At 42.3% G+C, this 16,352-nt stretch overlaps 1 protein-coding gene across 2 annotated transcripts in view; it reads left to right on the top strand.

The window, feature by feature from the left end:
• The window catches only part of fnbp1a (formin binding protein 1a), a 39,164-nt gene extending 37,858 nt beyond the window's left edge, over positions 1 to 1,306 (top strand). For both annotated transcript variants that reach the window (XM_026187535.1, XM_026187537.1), the window contains one exon: positions 457 to 1,306. In XM_026187535.1, coding sequence (XP_026043320.1) covers positions 457 to 485 — 29 coding nt within the window. In that variant the 3' untranslated portion in view covers positions 486 to 1,306. The remainder of the gene's footprint in view (positions 1 to 456) is intronic.
• Positions 1,307 to 16,352: the final 15,046 nt, after the last annotated feature.

Below are 16,352 nucleotides of genomic sequence, written 5' to 3' on the forward strand. Positions count from 1 at the left end.
TAACTCCAGGATACGTTTTCCAGTTTCTCCCAACCTTCACAGGCATGATGATAGTCTAGGCTTGAACACAGTGATATGCTATTTGTCAGCTATATTTAGAGTTTCGGCTACTGGGAACAGGAAATACGCAGTAGGATAGAACCATCATCCAATCTGGGTGAAAGTTTAGTCTGTGTTTCCCACGCATGCTATATACAGTGTGACATATGGCTATGTCGGATTCTCTGTTTTCACCTGGTGGGTATAGGAGGTTTTCAGCATGGCTCAGCGGGGCGGGGTGCGAGGGCCCTCCCATCGCTGCTTGCAGCTTTAATTACTATTGCTATAAAATGGTGGTGTTAGGGTTAGCTGACGTTCTCAGCAGCAGTCTGTCTCACTCTGTCTGTTCTAACGTATCTGCCTGCCTGTCCACCTGTCTCTCTCTCTCTCCACTCTCCCTCTCTGTCTGTCCTATAGGCTTTGTGCAGAATAGTCGGCTAGTCTAGCGAGTTACTCGACCAGTGAAGACGTCTCTCCACAGGAAGTGATGTAAGAGCTCAGAGGAGGTCTGGTAACAATTTTTCATTGAACAGTGTTGTTTTTCAGGATCTCAACCAACCAGTCAGCTGGAAGACTGCTTTCTTCTTCTTCTTTTTTTTTTGAGAGACAAAAACCTCAGAACCTAATCAAAGATCCATGAGAAACCAATCAGAGATCAATGGGAAATCGGATCACAGATCCATGAGTAGCCAGTCAGATCCAGAACCATTTGGAGAGCCAATGCAACCCAGTCAGATCAATTAGAAACCATCTGAGATCCATGTGAAACCAGTCACATCAATGAAAACCCAGTCAGAGACCAATTAGAACCCAATCACAAACAAATCGGAGATCAAGGAGAAACCAATCAGTTAATAAATCAGAGGAGATGATTGTAGTAAGAAATGATTCACCGTTCCAAACATTTCTGATGTATAACTGAACGCTGACTTGTGTTTGTGGAAAAGATGAAGATGTATTTCTGATATTTGAACTTTGTTCTTCAAACTCTTCATGTGAGGACTTTATTGATCAGCTGAATGATCGACTATGTTGTGGTCACCACGGTTATTGTGAAATCACTGTGGGCGTGGTCTCTAAAGTGACATTTAAACAGACAAGTCGACTGCATGTAAATACAAATTGTAGCTGCAGGAGTAGCCCTGCCCCCTATCGCCCTGCCAATATTAGCCCCACCACAGGCAGTAACAACCCAGCCCCTCCTATTAGCCCACCCATTGATGATGATGTTATTGACTGTGTAAAATGTGAACCTTTTTTTTTATTTTATAGTGAAATACTGATCAGTTATTTATTGTTTTAGTTTTTCTTTTTTTATTGAGATGTGAGTCTGCTGATCATGCTCTTTTCAATTTCCCGTATGTTAAACTTTCAAAATAAAGTACACTCAGAATCAGTGTGCCACTTGTCTTCATTCAGACTGCTCACACTTGTCAGCTTCTGAGGTGTGTGACCTCTGACCCCTGTAAACTCTGACCTGGACACTGAGACTCTCCTGCAAAGTTTTTAAATCAGACAGAAGAGGAAAAAGAGGAAAAACTCGTCTGTGGTATGCTCAGTCGTAAGTGACATGACCACCCAACAGATCAACAGATTTACATCTAATGACATCAGCAGGTACTTTAATCAGCTGATTAACAGCACTTCTTCCTCTGGAACCTGTCGATGTTCCTCAGGTAAAGACACAGACTTTAGATGTTCTATAGAAGATTCCTTAAAGCCAAATACAAAGTGCAGGAGGAGATTATAATCCAATGTTTCCTTCAGGAAATGTAAAAGGACAGTAATTATGTGTGAGTGTAATCAGGGAAAGACCTGACCTTAAACAGGAGACCGTGACCTAACAAAGTAAAACAGTGAGTAGTGTGGAAGTTTGGAGAAACTGTGGTGGGATTGCTGCTGTCAGGACCTTCAGAGAGCCAGACAGGAGCGCTGGGATTGTCAGCTTAAATCACTGAAGCTGTAATAATCTGCTTTGAACTGAAGTTGGATCTAACTTATGTGAAAACATGTTGTGTTTGCAATATCGCATGTCCGTGCTTTAAAATATAGACAGTCAGTGGCAAAAGGATGGATAAATGTATGCTGTTCCATTTCAGGCAGAGCCTTTCCATTCAAACCCACTAACGAGACTGATCAGTTTCAAAGGAATCATCTCTTTACCTGTTGAGCACCAAAGGGTTTTCTGAGCTTCCTCCTCAAAAATGACTTGCCCAAAACGGATGGAGTATTTTTCTGCAATTACAAACTCTGTATAAACAATACTCGTTTCAAAATAACGCTAAAACTTGATTCAATTCAATTCAGTTTTATTTATACAGTGCCAAATCACAACAAAAGTCGTCTCAAGGTGCTTTATATTGTACAGTAGATACAGAGAAAAACCCAACAATCATATGAGCCCCTATGAGCAAGCACTCTGGCGACAGTGGGAAGGAAAAACTCCCTTTTAACAGGAAGAAACCTCCGGCAACCTTCCTATTAAATATCGAATTGATTTTAAAATTTTATTGTTTACTTATAAAATCCTAAACAATATGGCACCTGACTACCTAGCTGATCTCCTCTGTCTGTACAGCCCTCAGAGGGCACTAAGATCATCGGGCCAACTGCTCTTAGTGCAACCTAGGTCTCGGCTGAAGACCAGAGGAGGCCGTGCCTTTGCCGTTGCCGCACCCAGGTTATGGAATATTCTTCCTCTTCATATTCGCGTATCAGATTCCATTCAGTCTTTTAAATCACATCTAAAAACGTATTTGTTTAACCTGGCATTCAAGGCTAACTAGGGTAATTTACATCTGGCTTTGCATTTAGATTATGTAATTATTTTATATTTTATTTATTTTATTTATATCTGTAATTTATATTTTATATTGTGATTTTTTTAAATCTGTATCATGATTTTACTGGAAAGCACTTTGGTGTACTTCGGTCTTTAAAATGTGCTATATAAATAAATTTTGATTGATTGATTTTTTTGTTTTTCTTTTATCTAACGTGGTGAGCTGCAGATACAATTAGATATGCTTCTACTTACATTATTTACACTTTCACACCAAGAATCTAACCTGAAATATACTGAGTTTAACAGACAGAGACAGAAAGAAATAAAGCCCCTATATAATACATTTTAAATGTTCACCTGGAAAAATTATGGTATGTTTTTGGTAACTGATGAGAAGGCAATGTGAATAAAATCTAAAATGAAATCATTGATACACTGAAGCTGCTAAAGTCATGATCGAGCCGTCTGATTTAAGTAGAATGGGAGGGAGAGCCTTCAGTTTTCAGGCCCCTCTTCTGTGGAACCAGCTTCCAGTTTGGATTCAGGAGACAGACACTATCTCTACTTTCAAGATTAGGCTTCAAACTTTCCTTTTTGCTAAAGCATATAGTTAGGGCTGGACCAGGTGACCCTGAATCCTCCCTTAGTTATGCTGCAATAGACCGTGGCAGCTGGGGGATTCTCATGATGCACTGGGTGTTTCTTCTTCAGTCACTATGTGTTAATAGACCTCTCTGCATTGCACTCCCTGCTCTGTCTCTCTTCCACAGCATGTCTTTATCCTGTCTTCCTTCTCTCACCCCAACCAATCACAGCAGATGGCCCCGCCCCTCCCTGAGCCTGGTTCTGCCTGAGGTTTTTTTCCTTCCCACTGTCACCAAAGTGCTTGCTCATAGGGGGTCATATGATTGTTGGGTTTTTCTCTGTGTCTATTATTGTAGGGTCGACCTTACAATATAAAGCACCTTGAGGCGACTGTTGTTTTGAGGTTATTTAAACGTCTCTGTGTTCCAGACTTGCTTTGCAGCGACATCCCGTCAGATTTTGGAGCTAATGCTGCAGAGCGGGATGTTTCGCCATCATGGTTTTAACACATCTGTAGACAGGAGCAGAGTGATGGTTTCCATGGAAACCCAGCACATGCGAGCCAACTTCCATTACTTGTATCATTATGGAGACCAGAGGAGCAAGAATGGTGGAAGCAGCAAGTAAATAATCTGCTGACCTGATAAAACAAATGCCAATCAAATCTGATCAGTTATTGACTATCCATGGTATGAAGCACAGACACAGCAAACTGAAATGATCAATAAAAAAAGAGCTTTCCAATCAGACTGCCAGTTGTTTATTTTTATTTCCAGGAAACACAATAATAGAACACCTTCACAAAAACCTATAACCCATTAGTTATCTATTCAATATGAAAGTCAGCAAGTTAAGAGGTCAGTAAAATTAAGGTGAAATTAAAAAAAGAAACAGATCAGATGAATCAGAAGTATCAATCATGTCTTAGTGATGATGAATAATGACTAATAATGCTGATATCAGGGTTTCTCAGAGTTTAAATATGAGTTGAAAAAGAATCATTTTAAAATTAATCAGAATAAAACTGTCTTTATTCGTGTCTAGTACTTGACTTTAACCAGCAGGGGGAAGTATTTTCACTCAGCCATCATAAGAGACTCACTGAAACAATATCAATAAAATAATTACAACAACAGCTGATGATTGATACAATAAGATAGTCTTTATTATTCCCAGATATGTGAAATTCACACTGTACAGTACCAAAGTAGACGGCAGGGCAGGAGTAAATAAATACACGCAGCATACCTACAAACAATACTATGCAAGACTGCTCAAAGAAGTCCTATCTCTAAGCTTTATGTTTTTGGTAACTGATGAGAAGGCAATGTGAATAAAATCTAAAATGAAATCATTGATACACTGAAGATGCTAAAGTCATGATCGAGCCGTCTGATTTAAGTAGAATGGGAGGCAGAGCCTTCAGTTTTCAGGCCCCTCTTCTGTGGAACCAGCTTCCAGTTTGGATTCAGGAGACAGACACTATCTCTACTTTCAAGATTAGGCTTCAAACTTTCCTTTTTGCTAAAGCATGTAGTTAGGGCTGGACCAGGTTACCCTGGATCCTCCCTTAGTTATGCTGCAATAGGTGTAGGCTGCTGGGGGATTCCCATGATGCACTGGGTGTTTCTTCAGTCACTATGTGTTAATAGACCTCTCTGCACTGAATCACTCTTGTTATTAATCTCTGGCTCTCCTGTTTAAAGGGAGTTTCTCCTTCCCAGTTGTAGCGGCGGCACTCCGTCCCTATTTCACTCTTCTGTACCGCCGTTAGGAGTCAGTCCGGCAACATGCATTGAAACACGAGCAAGTCCAAGTATCCTTCTTGCAAACAATATGTTTATTGACACTTTTAGTTTACATGGCAAGACTCGGTCAAAAAACTGTGTCGCTTCCAGCTTATCCAACTCCTCAACTACGTAACTACAGTGCGCCGGAAGCCCAAAATACTAAAAAGCGCTTTAGAATGTTGCACTTCTCTATTCTATACATTTAACAAACAGTATTTTAAAATCAACTAGAATTATACTCTTAACATCAAACATATATATTTGTCCTCTAATCATTTTACCAGTACCAATAAAATTAACCTTTAATAGTTGGGTTGCGGTCACGTGGTTCTGATGACGTGCGGAGGCAGCGCGATTTTTGAGTGGAGGGCGGAAGTAAACATGGAGGACACTGTGGAGAGTCAGGAGAGCAGCTATTGTGCAACTTTAGACCCCGTTTCTCGGGAGAGATATAAACAGATAGTTAAAAAATATATCGGACGTGATCCGTATTCTTTGAAAATGTCCGAATACACCACAGAAGTAAAGGATTTGCCTACTATCGAGGCTGTGGATATCACCAACTACTTGGTCCTCCAGACTTCTTACTACACTAGGCAGCAAATGAAAGCTTTCAAGAGTCTGGAGGCGTACAATTTTTTTGTCAGCGGGTGGGTCCACAACCTTGGAACAAAACGTCTCCGTGATGGATACAGTTTGGTGTTTGCAAGGGTGAGTGTTTGTTCTTATATTGCTTTATCTTAAACACGCTAACAGTTAGCGGTAGCGGCTTTAACGTCAACAAACATGCCACATCCTTAGGACTTCGTTAGAGTGACAGTTGTTTGTTTCAAGGTAAACCATTCTCAGCGGTCTAACGAGACACCTCTGAAGACTTGGGTAATTGCAAAGGAGGATGGAGAAGTGATTGCAGCTCATTGCAATTGTATGGCAGGGTTAGTAGCCTGTTCTCCACTGTCACTAGGCTCAAATCCGGGCTCTCAGCCGTCTGTTGCATATCCAAAATCGCCTCTGCACATCGATGCTGTTCTGCCTTAAGCTTCATTCTTTTCTCTCGTTTGAGAACTGATTCCGATCTGGGTTTTCGTTCGTAGCCGAGATTGACCGTCGGAGCCCAGTCCTCCGACTCTTCGTCATCCAAAGCACTTGGGCAGCCTATAGTCCCAATGAAGTCAATATTAGACTACTAACTTAAAAGCACTAAGTAAACGAGAATTTAACGACAACCTAATGCTAATAAGTTCGTTTGCAAACATAACATTACCTCTGACGAAGTGGTCGCTGCAGACACGGGCATTGGCAGACTCTGCTCCTCCCGACTGTAAACGTAAATTTAAAATCCATTTTTTCCTACGTTTTTCGGTTAGAATTTTCCATTTTTCTCCTCTTCGTTGGGCTATTTTTGGTACCCTAAAATACCGTTTATCAGTTTCTCTGGTCGACCTACTGGAGCATCCGTAAACACAACAGGACATAGGCATTTTGCGTACTGTCTGTCTGTGATTTTGCGCTTATCTTTTTCACTTCCGACCGCCAGTCAAATTTCGCGCTTTACGTCGACGTCACGTCTACGTCAAATGAAACCTAGCTATTGGCTCTTACATCATCCGGCCCCTAATTGGTTAGGCGAGAGAACTAAACAATTACTAACTTACACATTAATCATTAAGAGCCAACCTAATTGTAATGTCCATGAACAAACATTCTTTCTCTTCATTGCTCGGATGAAGCCTCCTCCAGAAGACACAACTTGTTAACAGGTCTTTCCAGGATGTTGCTTTTAGTTTTTACTTTCAATCTTCGGACTGTTCCACTTGAGTCTGGCAGCGTCTCAACCACTCTCCCCATGAGCCAGGAGTTGCGTGGAGAAGAACTGTCCACCAGCAGCACAAGATCTCCGACCACGAAGTTTCTTCTTGGTTTCAGCCACTTCTGGCGCTCCTGCAGAAGTGGAAGATATTCACGAGTCCATCTGGTCCAAAACAAATCTGCTAGATATTGAACCTGTCTCCATCTTTTTCTGGTGTATGCATCATTTTTGTTGAAGACACCTGGAGGCATGAGGGGCTGTGACTTAAGCAGCAACAGATGGCTCGGCGTTAAAGCTTCAACGTCATTTATGTCTTCTGAGACGCTTGTGAGAGGTCTGCCATTAATGATGCTTTCAATCTCACACATTATTGTATGAAGACAATCTTCATTTGGCACTTGTTCCTTCAAGAGAGCGCTGAGAATTCGACGCACTGTTCGAATTTGTCTCTCCCAAACTCCACCTTGATGTGAAGCAGCCGGGCTGTTAAAAATCCACTTTATACCTTTTGGTTGTAGGACTCTTTCTATTTTGTCGTTATCCAGTCTTTGAATGGCTTCCCTCAACTCCCTTTCCGCTGCCACAAAGTTTGTGCCGTTATCTGACCTCATGATGGTAACTTGACCTCTTCTGCAGATGAAACGTCGAATCGCGTTGATACAGGAGTCTGCGTCAAGACTGTCTGCAACTTCAATATACCAGGGCAGGGATAGCTCAGTAGGTAGAGTGGTGGCCCCATGATCGGAAGGTCGGGGGTTCGACTCCACTGAACGGCTACCCTGAGGTACCCCTGAGCAAGGTACCGTCCCTACACACTGCTCCCCGGGCGCTGCACTGGTGGCTGCCCACTGCTTCACTGGGTGAATGGGTTAAATGCAGAGGAACTATTTCCCTATGGGGACTAACACGCACACTTTACTTTACTTTTTATATGCACAGCTCTGAGAGTGAGGCAGGTAAACATGACACCATATCTTTTGACAGTACCCCGGCCCCGCTTGACATCAAATGGGCCAAAGTAGTCGACACCAGTGTTTGTAAACGGAGGTTTGTCTGGTAGAAGACGGTCTTCAGGTAAGTCTGCCATCTTCTGCTCACCAACCCTTCCAGAAATCCTACGGCAAGTTTGACATTTGTTGATTATCTTTCTAATTGCCGAATTGGCTTGAGGAATCCAATATCTGCATCGCAATTGCGCCAGCACATAATTGCGACCGCAGTGACCAGTTCGTTGATGGATGTCTCTCAAAATGATTTCAGAGATTTTGCTGTGTTTAGAAAGAATTGCTGGTTGTTTAGCATTTTCTGGCAAGCCTGATTTATTGAGTCTGCCGCCAACTCTCAGCATCCCATCCCGAAGAACTGGGTCTAATTTGAACAGCTGGCTGCTACAACTGAGCTGTCCTCCCTTCTGTAGGATTTTGATCTCCTCTCCATGATGTTGTTTCTGGCTGAAACGAACAATTACTGATTCGGCAGCCTCAAGATCCTCCAAAGCAAGCGCTTTCTGTCCCATTGCAGATTTAAATGTCCTCATGTGCCCTTGCAACTTTAACTTTTGCTTTTCAGGATCATTTTCGTTTTTCTGGACTATTTTTGAGTACTGTTTTCTTTCTTCTTTTAACATCCACAGCACCTTCCTTAGCTTCACTATCCAGGCTACTGCTCTTTTCAGTTTATTCCAGTCCGAATAGTAGTCTATCACACGTTTCATTGGTTCCATGCCTTCCTCAACTGTCAGTATTATTAACCGTTGCTGAAGTCTTGACTTCTGGATCATTTTGAAGGTTTTCCTTCTTTCTCACTGGCTGTTCTGGCCATTCGTTTTCATCTAGAAGATAGTTCGGCCCGTGATTCCATGAACCTCCTTCCAACAGATCTTTTGCTTTTAAGCCTCTGCTTGCTTGATCTGCAGGATTTTCTGCCGATGTCACATACTTCCATTGCGATGGCTTGGTTGCTTCTCGAATCAGTGAAACTCTATTTGCAACAAATGTTTTGAAGCGAGATGTTTCGCTATCAATGTATCTAAGCACAGTTGTGCTGTCCGTCCAAAAGACTGATTGTTGCAGAGGAACTTGAAGTTCTTGTCGCAGTAATCTGTCCATCCTCACTGAAATCACTGCTGCAGTCAGCTCAAGCCTAGGAATTGTGACTTGCTTGAGTGGAGAAACTCTGGATTTCCCAATGAGAAAGGCACAATGTCTCTTGCCTTGTCTATTTTCCATCAACAGGTAAGAGACAGTTCCATATGCGTAATCTGAAGCATCGGAAAAATGGTGCAACTGCGCAACAACAGTGCATCCGAAACCTGTAGGCTTTAGGCATCTACTCACATGGAAGTTGGAGAGGAGTACAATGTCTTCTTTCCATTTTTTACAAATTTTTGCATGCTTTTCATTGATCTCCTTGTCCCAACCATGCTGCTCTTTACAGAGATCTTTCAACAAAAGCTTTGCAGGCAAGATGACTGGTGCTAGAAAGCCAAGAGGGTCATAAATTGAATTAATGACTGACAAAATGCCTCTTCGTGTCATTGGCTTGTCTTGCAACCTTATAGTGTAAGTGAAGTTATCTGTTTCTGTGTTCCACTGTACACCTAGAGTTCTCTCAACTGGCAAAGTGTCATGCCTAAGATCCAGATCTTTCACCTCGTTGGCTCTGTGTTCTTCAGGAATTGACATCAACACTTTCCTACTGTTACTTGTCCATTTTGTTAATGTAAACCAGGGGTGCCCAATCCCGGTCCTCGAGAGCTACTATCCTGCAGCTTTTAGATGCATCCCTACTCCAACACAGCTGAATCAAATGGTTTGATCTCTTCAGCATGCCATCATGTTTGGCAAAGGCCTGATAACAAGCCATTCATTTGATTCAGGTGTGTGGGAACAAGGATGCATCTAAAAGCTGCAGGACGGTAGCTCTCGAGGACTGGGATTGGGCACCCCTGATGTAAACCCTCCACTGGTACACAGAGCACAAAGATCACTGACTAATTTCACTGCAGCCTCTTCTGTAGCTACACTTTTAAGACAGTCATCTACGTAGAAGTTGCACAGGACTGTCTGAACAGCTTCTGGAGATGCTTCTTCCTTGTGATCTTCTGCCGTTCTTCTTAGCGCATATGAGGCGACACTTGGTGAGGAAGTAGCTCCAAAGAGGTGCACCATCATCCTATATTCCTTCATGGGCTCATCCAGCTTGCCATCTGGCCACCAGAGAAAACGAAGAAGATCAGCATCCCTTTCTGGTACATTGACTTGGTAAAACATTGATTCAATGTCTGCCATCAGCGCTACTGGCTCTTCACGGAATCTTAAAAGAACACCCACCAGTGTGTTAGTCAGATCCGGTCCCTGCAGTAACTCCTTGTTTAGAGACATATCCTGGTATGAAGCCGTACAGTCGAACACGACCCGTAACTTTCTCTTCTTCGGGTGATACACCCCATGGTGTGGTATATAGAACACTCTGTTGTCGTCACGGCTCAACTGGTGGTCTGGCACTGGAACTGCATAGCCCCTGGTGATGATGTTTTCCATGAAGCACTTATAATTTTCAAAAAACTGAGGATTCTTCTTAAACTTCCTGAACAAACATGCTATCCGCTGCTCCGCAACACAATGGTTGTTTGGCATTTGAAGATTCTCATTCTTAAGTGGCAATCCAATGTTATAGTGTCCATTTTCGAAGGTCGTTGTCTTTTCTACTGCTCGTAGAAACTGTTTGTCTTCTTGTGACATTTCCTCTTTGTCATCATAATTACGTTCTGAAAAATCGATGTTATACTGTTGGACCAGTAGCTTCTCAACTTCTACTAAGGAGATTCGGCTCACTGAGAAATGTGGTTCTTTGTTTTCTGAGTCATTTAGTTCTTTTCTTATGGGTCCATTCACAACCCAACCAGTGGTGGTCTTCACTGCATAAGGACCTCCATTTTGTCCATTAATGACACGCCATGGCTCCATTGCTTTTGCACAGTTGGCTCCTATAAGCAGGTCTACATTAGCCTCTATCTCTGGTAGCCTCACTTCATGTAGATAAGGCCACTTCTGGATGTCTGACTGCTTGGGTATGTTTCCACTACTCACAGGTATACTAGTGTGAGTGAACACCTTGGGTAAGTCAACGAACTTGGAATCTTCCAACCCACACACTTCCAGGTCTGATATAACAGAACTGCTCATGAGTTTCTGTTCTCCTGGTTTTTCTTGACTCATGGTACTTAGAAGTATCCGTGTAGGCTTTCCTTTAACATTCAGTTTCCTTTGTAGATCTTCCGTGCAGAATGTTGCCGTGCTTCCCGGGTCCAAAAAGGCATATGTCTCTATATATTTATCACTCATTTTAGATTTAATCTTGACTGGTACTATAGAGAGCACACACTCCTCTTCTCCAGCCCCTGTAAGCCCACAAGTCTCTTGACTGACAGGAACTTGAGCACAAGGTGCCTCATTACCATCAGTAACATCCTTCCTTTCTGCTTCCACAGAACTTTCTTTTTTCCCCATGTGCAGAATGTCTGGGTGCTTTAGTGAACACTCTTTACATTCCATTCTGCGCTTGCAGAACTTGCTGAGATGCCCATAAACCAAACATCCAAAACAGAGTCCCTTTGACTTTAAGAAATCCACACGTTCTTTGTGTGGTTGATTCTTAATCTTGCCACAAGAAGCAAGAGTGTGAGGCTGCTGACAATACAAACATGGCTTCTCAAAGGCACTCACTGTCTTGATTGAATTCTCAGTTTTAACGTTTGTTTTTTGCAGTCTTTTGTTCTCGGCGGAAATGTTGGTGGCAAAACTGCTTCCTCGAAACTCCTTCTTTGCTGGATATTTTTCCTTTTGGTCAGTCTTTCCACTTGTCGCTGCACGGTTGTCTGGGATATTACCAAAGAGTGGATCCATAGCTATTTTAGCCTGGCGGTCTATAAAGTTCACCAAATCTGCAAATCTTGCTCTTTTGCCCCTCTTTTCTTGGAGTTCAAATGCTTCTACGCGCCAACGTTCTCTGGTTTTGTAGGGCAGCTTGGATATCACTGTGCGTAGATTGGTTGGATTATCCATCTCTTCCAAAAATTCAACATCCTCCATGGTGTTGCGACAGCCAGTCAGGAACATAGCATAGGCATTTAATGCCTTTGCATCGTCATTTTTCACTTGCGGCCATTTGAGTGCTTTCTCAATGGATGCGCTTGCGATCCTTAGCTCATCTCCATAGTGCTTATGTAGCAACCGTCTGGCCTCACGGTAACCTTTGCTAGGAGTCATGTGTACACAACTGCGAATTAGCTCCTGTGGTTCGCCAGCAGTGAACTGTTCCAAAAAATACAGCTTATCTTGATCGTTATCAGTCTTTTGCTCTATTGCATGTTCGAAGGCTCTTATGAAGGCCTTATACTGTAGTGCATCACCTTTAAAAACAGGAATGTCCTTTGATGGCAACTGAGCCAACTGCTGCTGTTTCACAAGTAACTCAGTGATTACATTCTGTTTCTGCATGACTGACAATAGATCATCACTTCTGTCAACGTGAGCATTAAGCCCATGAGTGGAGACTGAATGAGACAGTAGTGGTACCTGTGAGTTTTGCACTTGTGAATTAGCGTGACTACTCACATCAGCTTGTTGTGGGAGCATTATGCCAACTCTTTCCTTTTTAACTCCTCGACCTTGCGATCTTTGTATTGACACATAACTGCTCAGACCATCTTCAGATCTTTCATATTCTTTGAGCACCTTTAATTTTGCTTGACTTTCCGCTAATGCAGTCTCCAACTCTAACTCTTCCTTTTCCGCTTTGACTCTTGCTGTTTCCAGCTCAAGATGTTGCCTAATCCTGGCCAACTCCAACTCAAGTTCTTGCCTTTTCTTCAATGCTGCGGCTCGTTCCAGCAAGGCTGCGTGTTCTGCCTCCTGTTTAGCACGAGTGGAGGAAACTCTAGATGTTGTAGATGCTCGGCTGACTTGAGACCCACGCGAGCTGTGAAGTGCATCCTTTCTAGCTCCAACCTGTGATGCGCTGTCATCTGGGTTAACAGCTTCTTCCAAGTCATCTGTAATGTGCTCCTGCTGCTCAGCTTCATTTGGAATCATATGCTTATGATCCTCTGCGATCCATTTCTTTGTTGTTTGCATAAACTCTCTTATAGATGTCATTTTGGGCTCAAACCAATTGTCCTGGTCAAATATTTTTTCTTCTTCAGACAAAAGGCTCTTAACCTGGTTATTGTGACCGTGAAACTCATTCAGAGCCAATGCAAAGTCACTTTCCATTACTTCATTCACATTTTGAAGGTTCTGAGCATCACTCATCATTATCTTTATCTCCTTTATTTTGCCTGTGATTGTTCCTAATGTTCGTCTTCTTAAGGCAATCCATCTGTGTACTTTTTCTTCCAAAGCTTTCTCTGTTAACTTGCATGTTCTTCCCACCTCTCTTTCCTCCGCCATCTTATAAGTTGCAGGGGTTTATTGGCTCAAGTAGCATGCACTATTTGTCTTCTGCTTAGAATCTTTAATAGACATAGTGTAAACCATCTTCATAACATGCCAAAAACTCCGCATAGACCGCATCAAATCTTGTTTTACAACATGCAGTCCCACAGACAAAGAAAGAAAAAAGAGATCGGGTTTGACGATAGCACGCAGTTAAGTTTCACTTTCGTTTTCCACCAGACTTAACAAGCCTCCGAAAAACGTATTTTTCTTCTTACTGCATGAAGTAATAAGAGAGTTTGTTACCTTCTTCTACAGAATAATCCAAAGAATTATCCGGTTTGGTGCCAGCATCCTTAAGCAGTGCCTCTTACTTTCCGTTAGGCTGCTCCCTTCCGTCCGAGCGCCGTGCAGCCAATCCTCCACATGTCGGTGAAGCTAGTTTTTTGACTTATGTAGCGGCGGCACTCCGTCTCTATTTCACTCTTCTGTACCGCCGTTAGGAGTCAGTCCGGCAACATGCATTGAAACGCGAGCAAGTCCAAGTATCCTTCTTGCAAACAATATGTTTATTGACACTTTTAGTTTACATGGCAAGACTCGGTCAAAAAACTGTGTCGCTTCCAGCTTATCCAACTCCTCAACTACGTAACTACAGTGCGCCGGAAGCCCAAAATACTAAAAAGCGCTTTAGAATGTTGCACTTCTCTATTCTATACATTTAACAAACAGTATTTTAAAATCAACTAGAATTATACTCTTAACATCAAACATATATATTTGTCCTCTAATCATTTTACCAGTACCAATAAAATTAACCTTTAATTGGCTCTTACATCAGTGTTGTTGGGTTTTTCTCTGTATGTATTATTGTAAATGGCCTGTATTTGTATAGCACTTTACTCAGTCCCTAAGGACCCCAAAGCACTTCACACTACATTCAGTCATTCACCCATTCACATTCACACACTGGCAATGGCAAGCTACATTGTAGCCACAGCTGCCCTGGGGTTAGTATCTTGCCCAAGGTTATTTGGCATGCAGCCAGGAGGCAGCCTGGGATCGAACCACCGACCTTCTGATTAGTAGCCGATCTGCTCTGCCACCTGAGCTACAGCCAAGGTAGGGTCTACCTTACAATATAAAGCACCTTGGAGCAACTGTTGTTGTGATTAACATACACATACACAAAACATACACAAGGTAGAAGAAATATTATTTAGATAGCTTAGATATAAATATATGTGAGTATGTATATGTATACACTACAAGTCAAAGTTTTGGACACACCTTCTCATTTGATTTCTTTTCTTTATTTTTGCTACTTTCTACATTGCAGATACAAATTGAAGACATCAAATATATGAAGCAAGATATATGGAACTATGTAGCAATGAAAGCATTGATAACTCTAAACATGTCTTACATTTTAGATTACACCTTTTTCTTTGTTGACAGTGCTGCAAATCCTCGGCCTTCTCTCAATGAGCTTCATGATAGTCACCTGAGATGGTTTCACCTCACAGGTGTGCCTGTCGGGGTCCATTGGTGGAGTTTCTTGCCTTCTTAATGGGTCCATCTGTTGTGTTGTGCAGAAGTCAGGTTGGTGCACAGCTGACAGCCCTATTTGACAACTGTTAGAATTCATATTATGGCAAGAACCAATCAGCTAAGTAAAGAGAAACAACAGCCCATCATTACTTTAAGAACTGAAGGTCAGTCAGTCTGGAAAACTGCTAAAACTCCGAATGTGTCCCGAAGTGCAGTCGCAGAAACCATCAAGCTCTACAATGAAACTGTCTCACATGCGGATGCCCCAGGAAAGGAAGACCAAGAGTCCCCTCTGCTGCTGAGGATACATTCATCACCAGCCTCAGAAATCACAAGTTAACAGCAGCTCAGATCAGAGCCCAGATAGATGCCACACAGAGCTCCAGTAGCAGACACATCTCTACATGTTCAGAGGAGACTGTGTGAATCAGGCCTTTACGGTCAGACAGCTGCTAAGAAACCACCATGTTCAGGTGTAGGTGGAGGATGTTTATGCCTGCGAAAGTCCACTAGCAGAGTGCCATCATGATGTGTGCAGTGCATTATGGGTCAGTGCTGTAAACTGGCAGGCTTTCAGAGGTGCCATCTGTATTTCTAGCCCAGAGTTTACATGTCACAGGCTATGGAGTGTTTGGTTTTAATTCAGGGAAAAGTGAAGGAAGTGGAGTGATGTTTGTGCTTTCCTGGTGAAAAAACAAAAAACAAAAAACGGGATAACGAAGGGGAAATTTTCTCCACAGATGACTTCCAATGTGTGATATTTCTTTAGTAAACTAAACGACTCACCGCCAGTCTTCTCCAAGAAAGAGTCCTAATGCCTTCAAACAGTGAGTGAAAATATCTCTAAGAGAGTCGAGACTGCTGGGTGAAAACCGTCTGCTCTGAAAATGAACCAAAGGTCATCACCTTGATCAAACAGCAAGTGACAGTCAGCCAGTTCAGACACGCCGATGCAGCGGGCAGTGTGATGGTGGTCGACCTGTGTCATCCCTGTCGGGGAAATATCTGCTATGTTTTTCTCCTTTCCTCCAAGATCATTCAGTAAGTTCTGAAAAAGAAAAAGTGAAATATTTTTGGATTCTTTGCTCGTTATGATTGGTTTTATTTTTTTGTCTGTTCACATTAGAAATTTTCATCCTCGATTGAATTCAAATTGAATTTTCATTTTGTAACCGTGTGCTCTAATGGTCAGATTGAAAAAGAGATTTTAATCTCAAGGTATTCCCAAATTAATTACTGCTGCTTAAGACTGCTGATATAATGATATGATGAAAATTCTGATTCTGGTTTCACAAAAACGCCTCGTTTCCTCCCCTCTCACAGAAATGTTGGTCTTTGTCCAACGTGCGTGTGTG

This window comes from Astatotilapia calliptera, chromosome 12 (assembly GCF_900246225.1).
Source record: "Astatotilapia calliptera chromosome 12, fAstCal1.2, whole genome shotgun sequence".
Taxonomy (NCBI): domain Eukaryota; kingdom Metazoa; phylum Chordata; class Actinopteri; order Cichliformes; family Cichlidae; genus Astatotilapia; species Astatotilapia calliptera.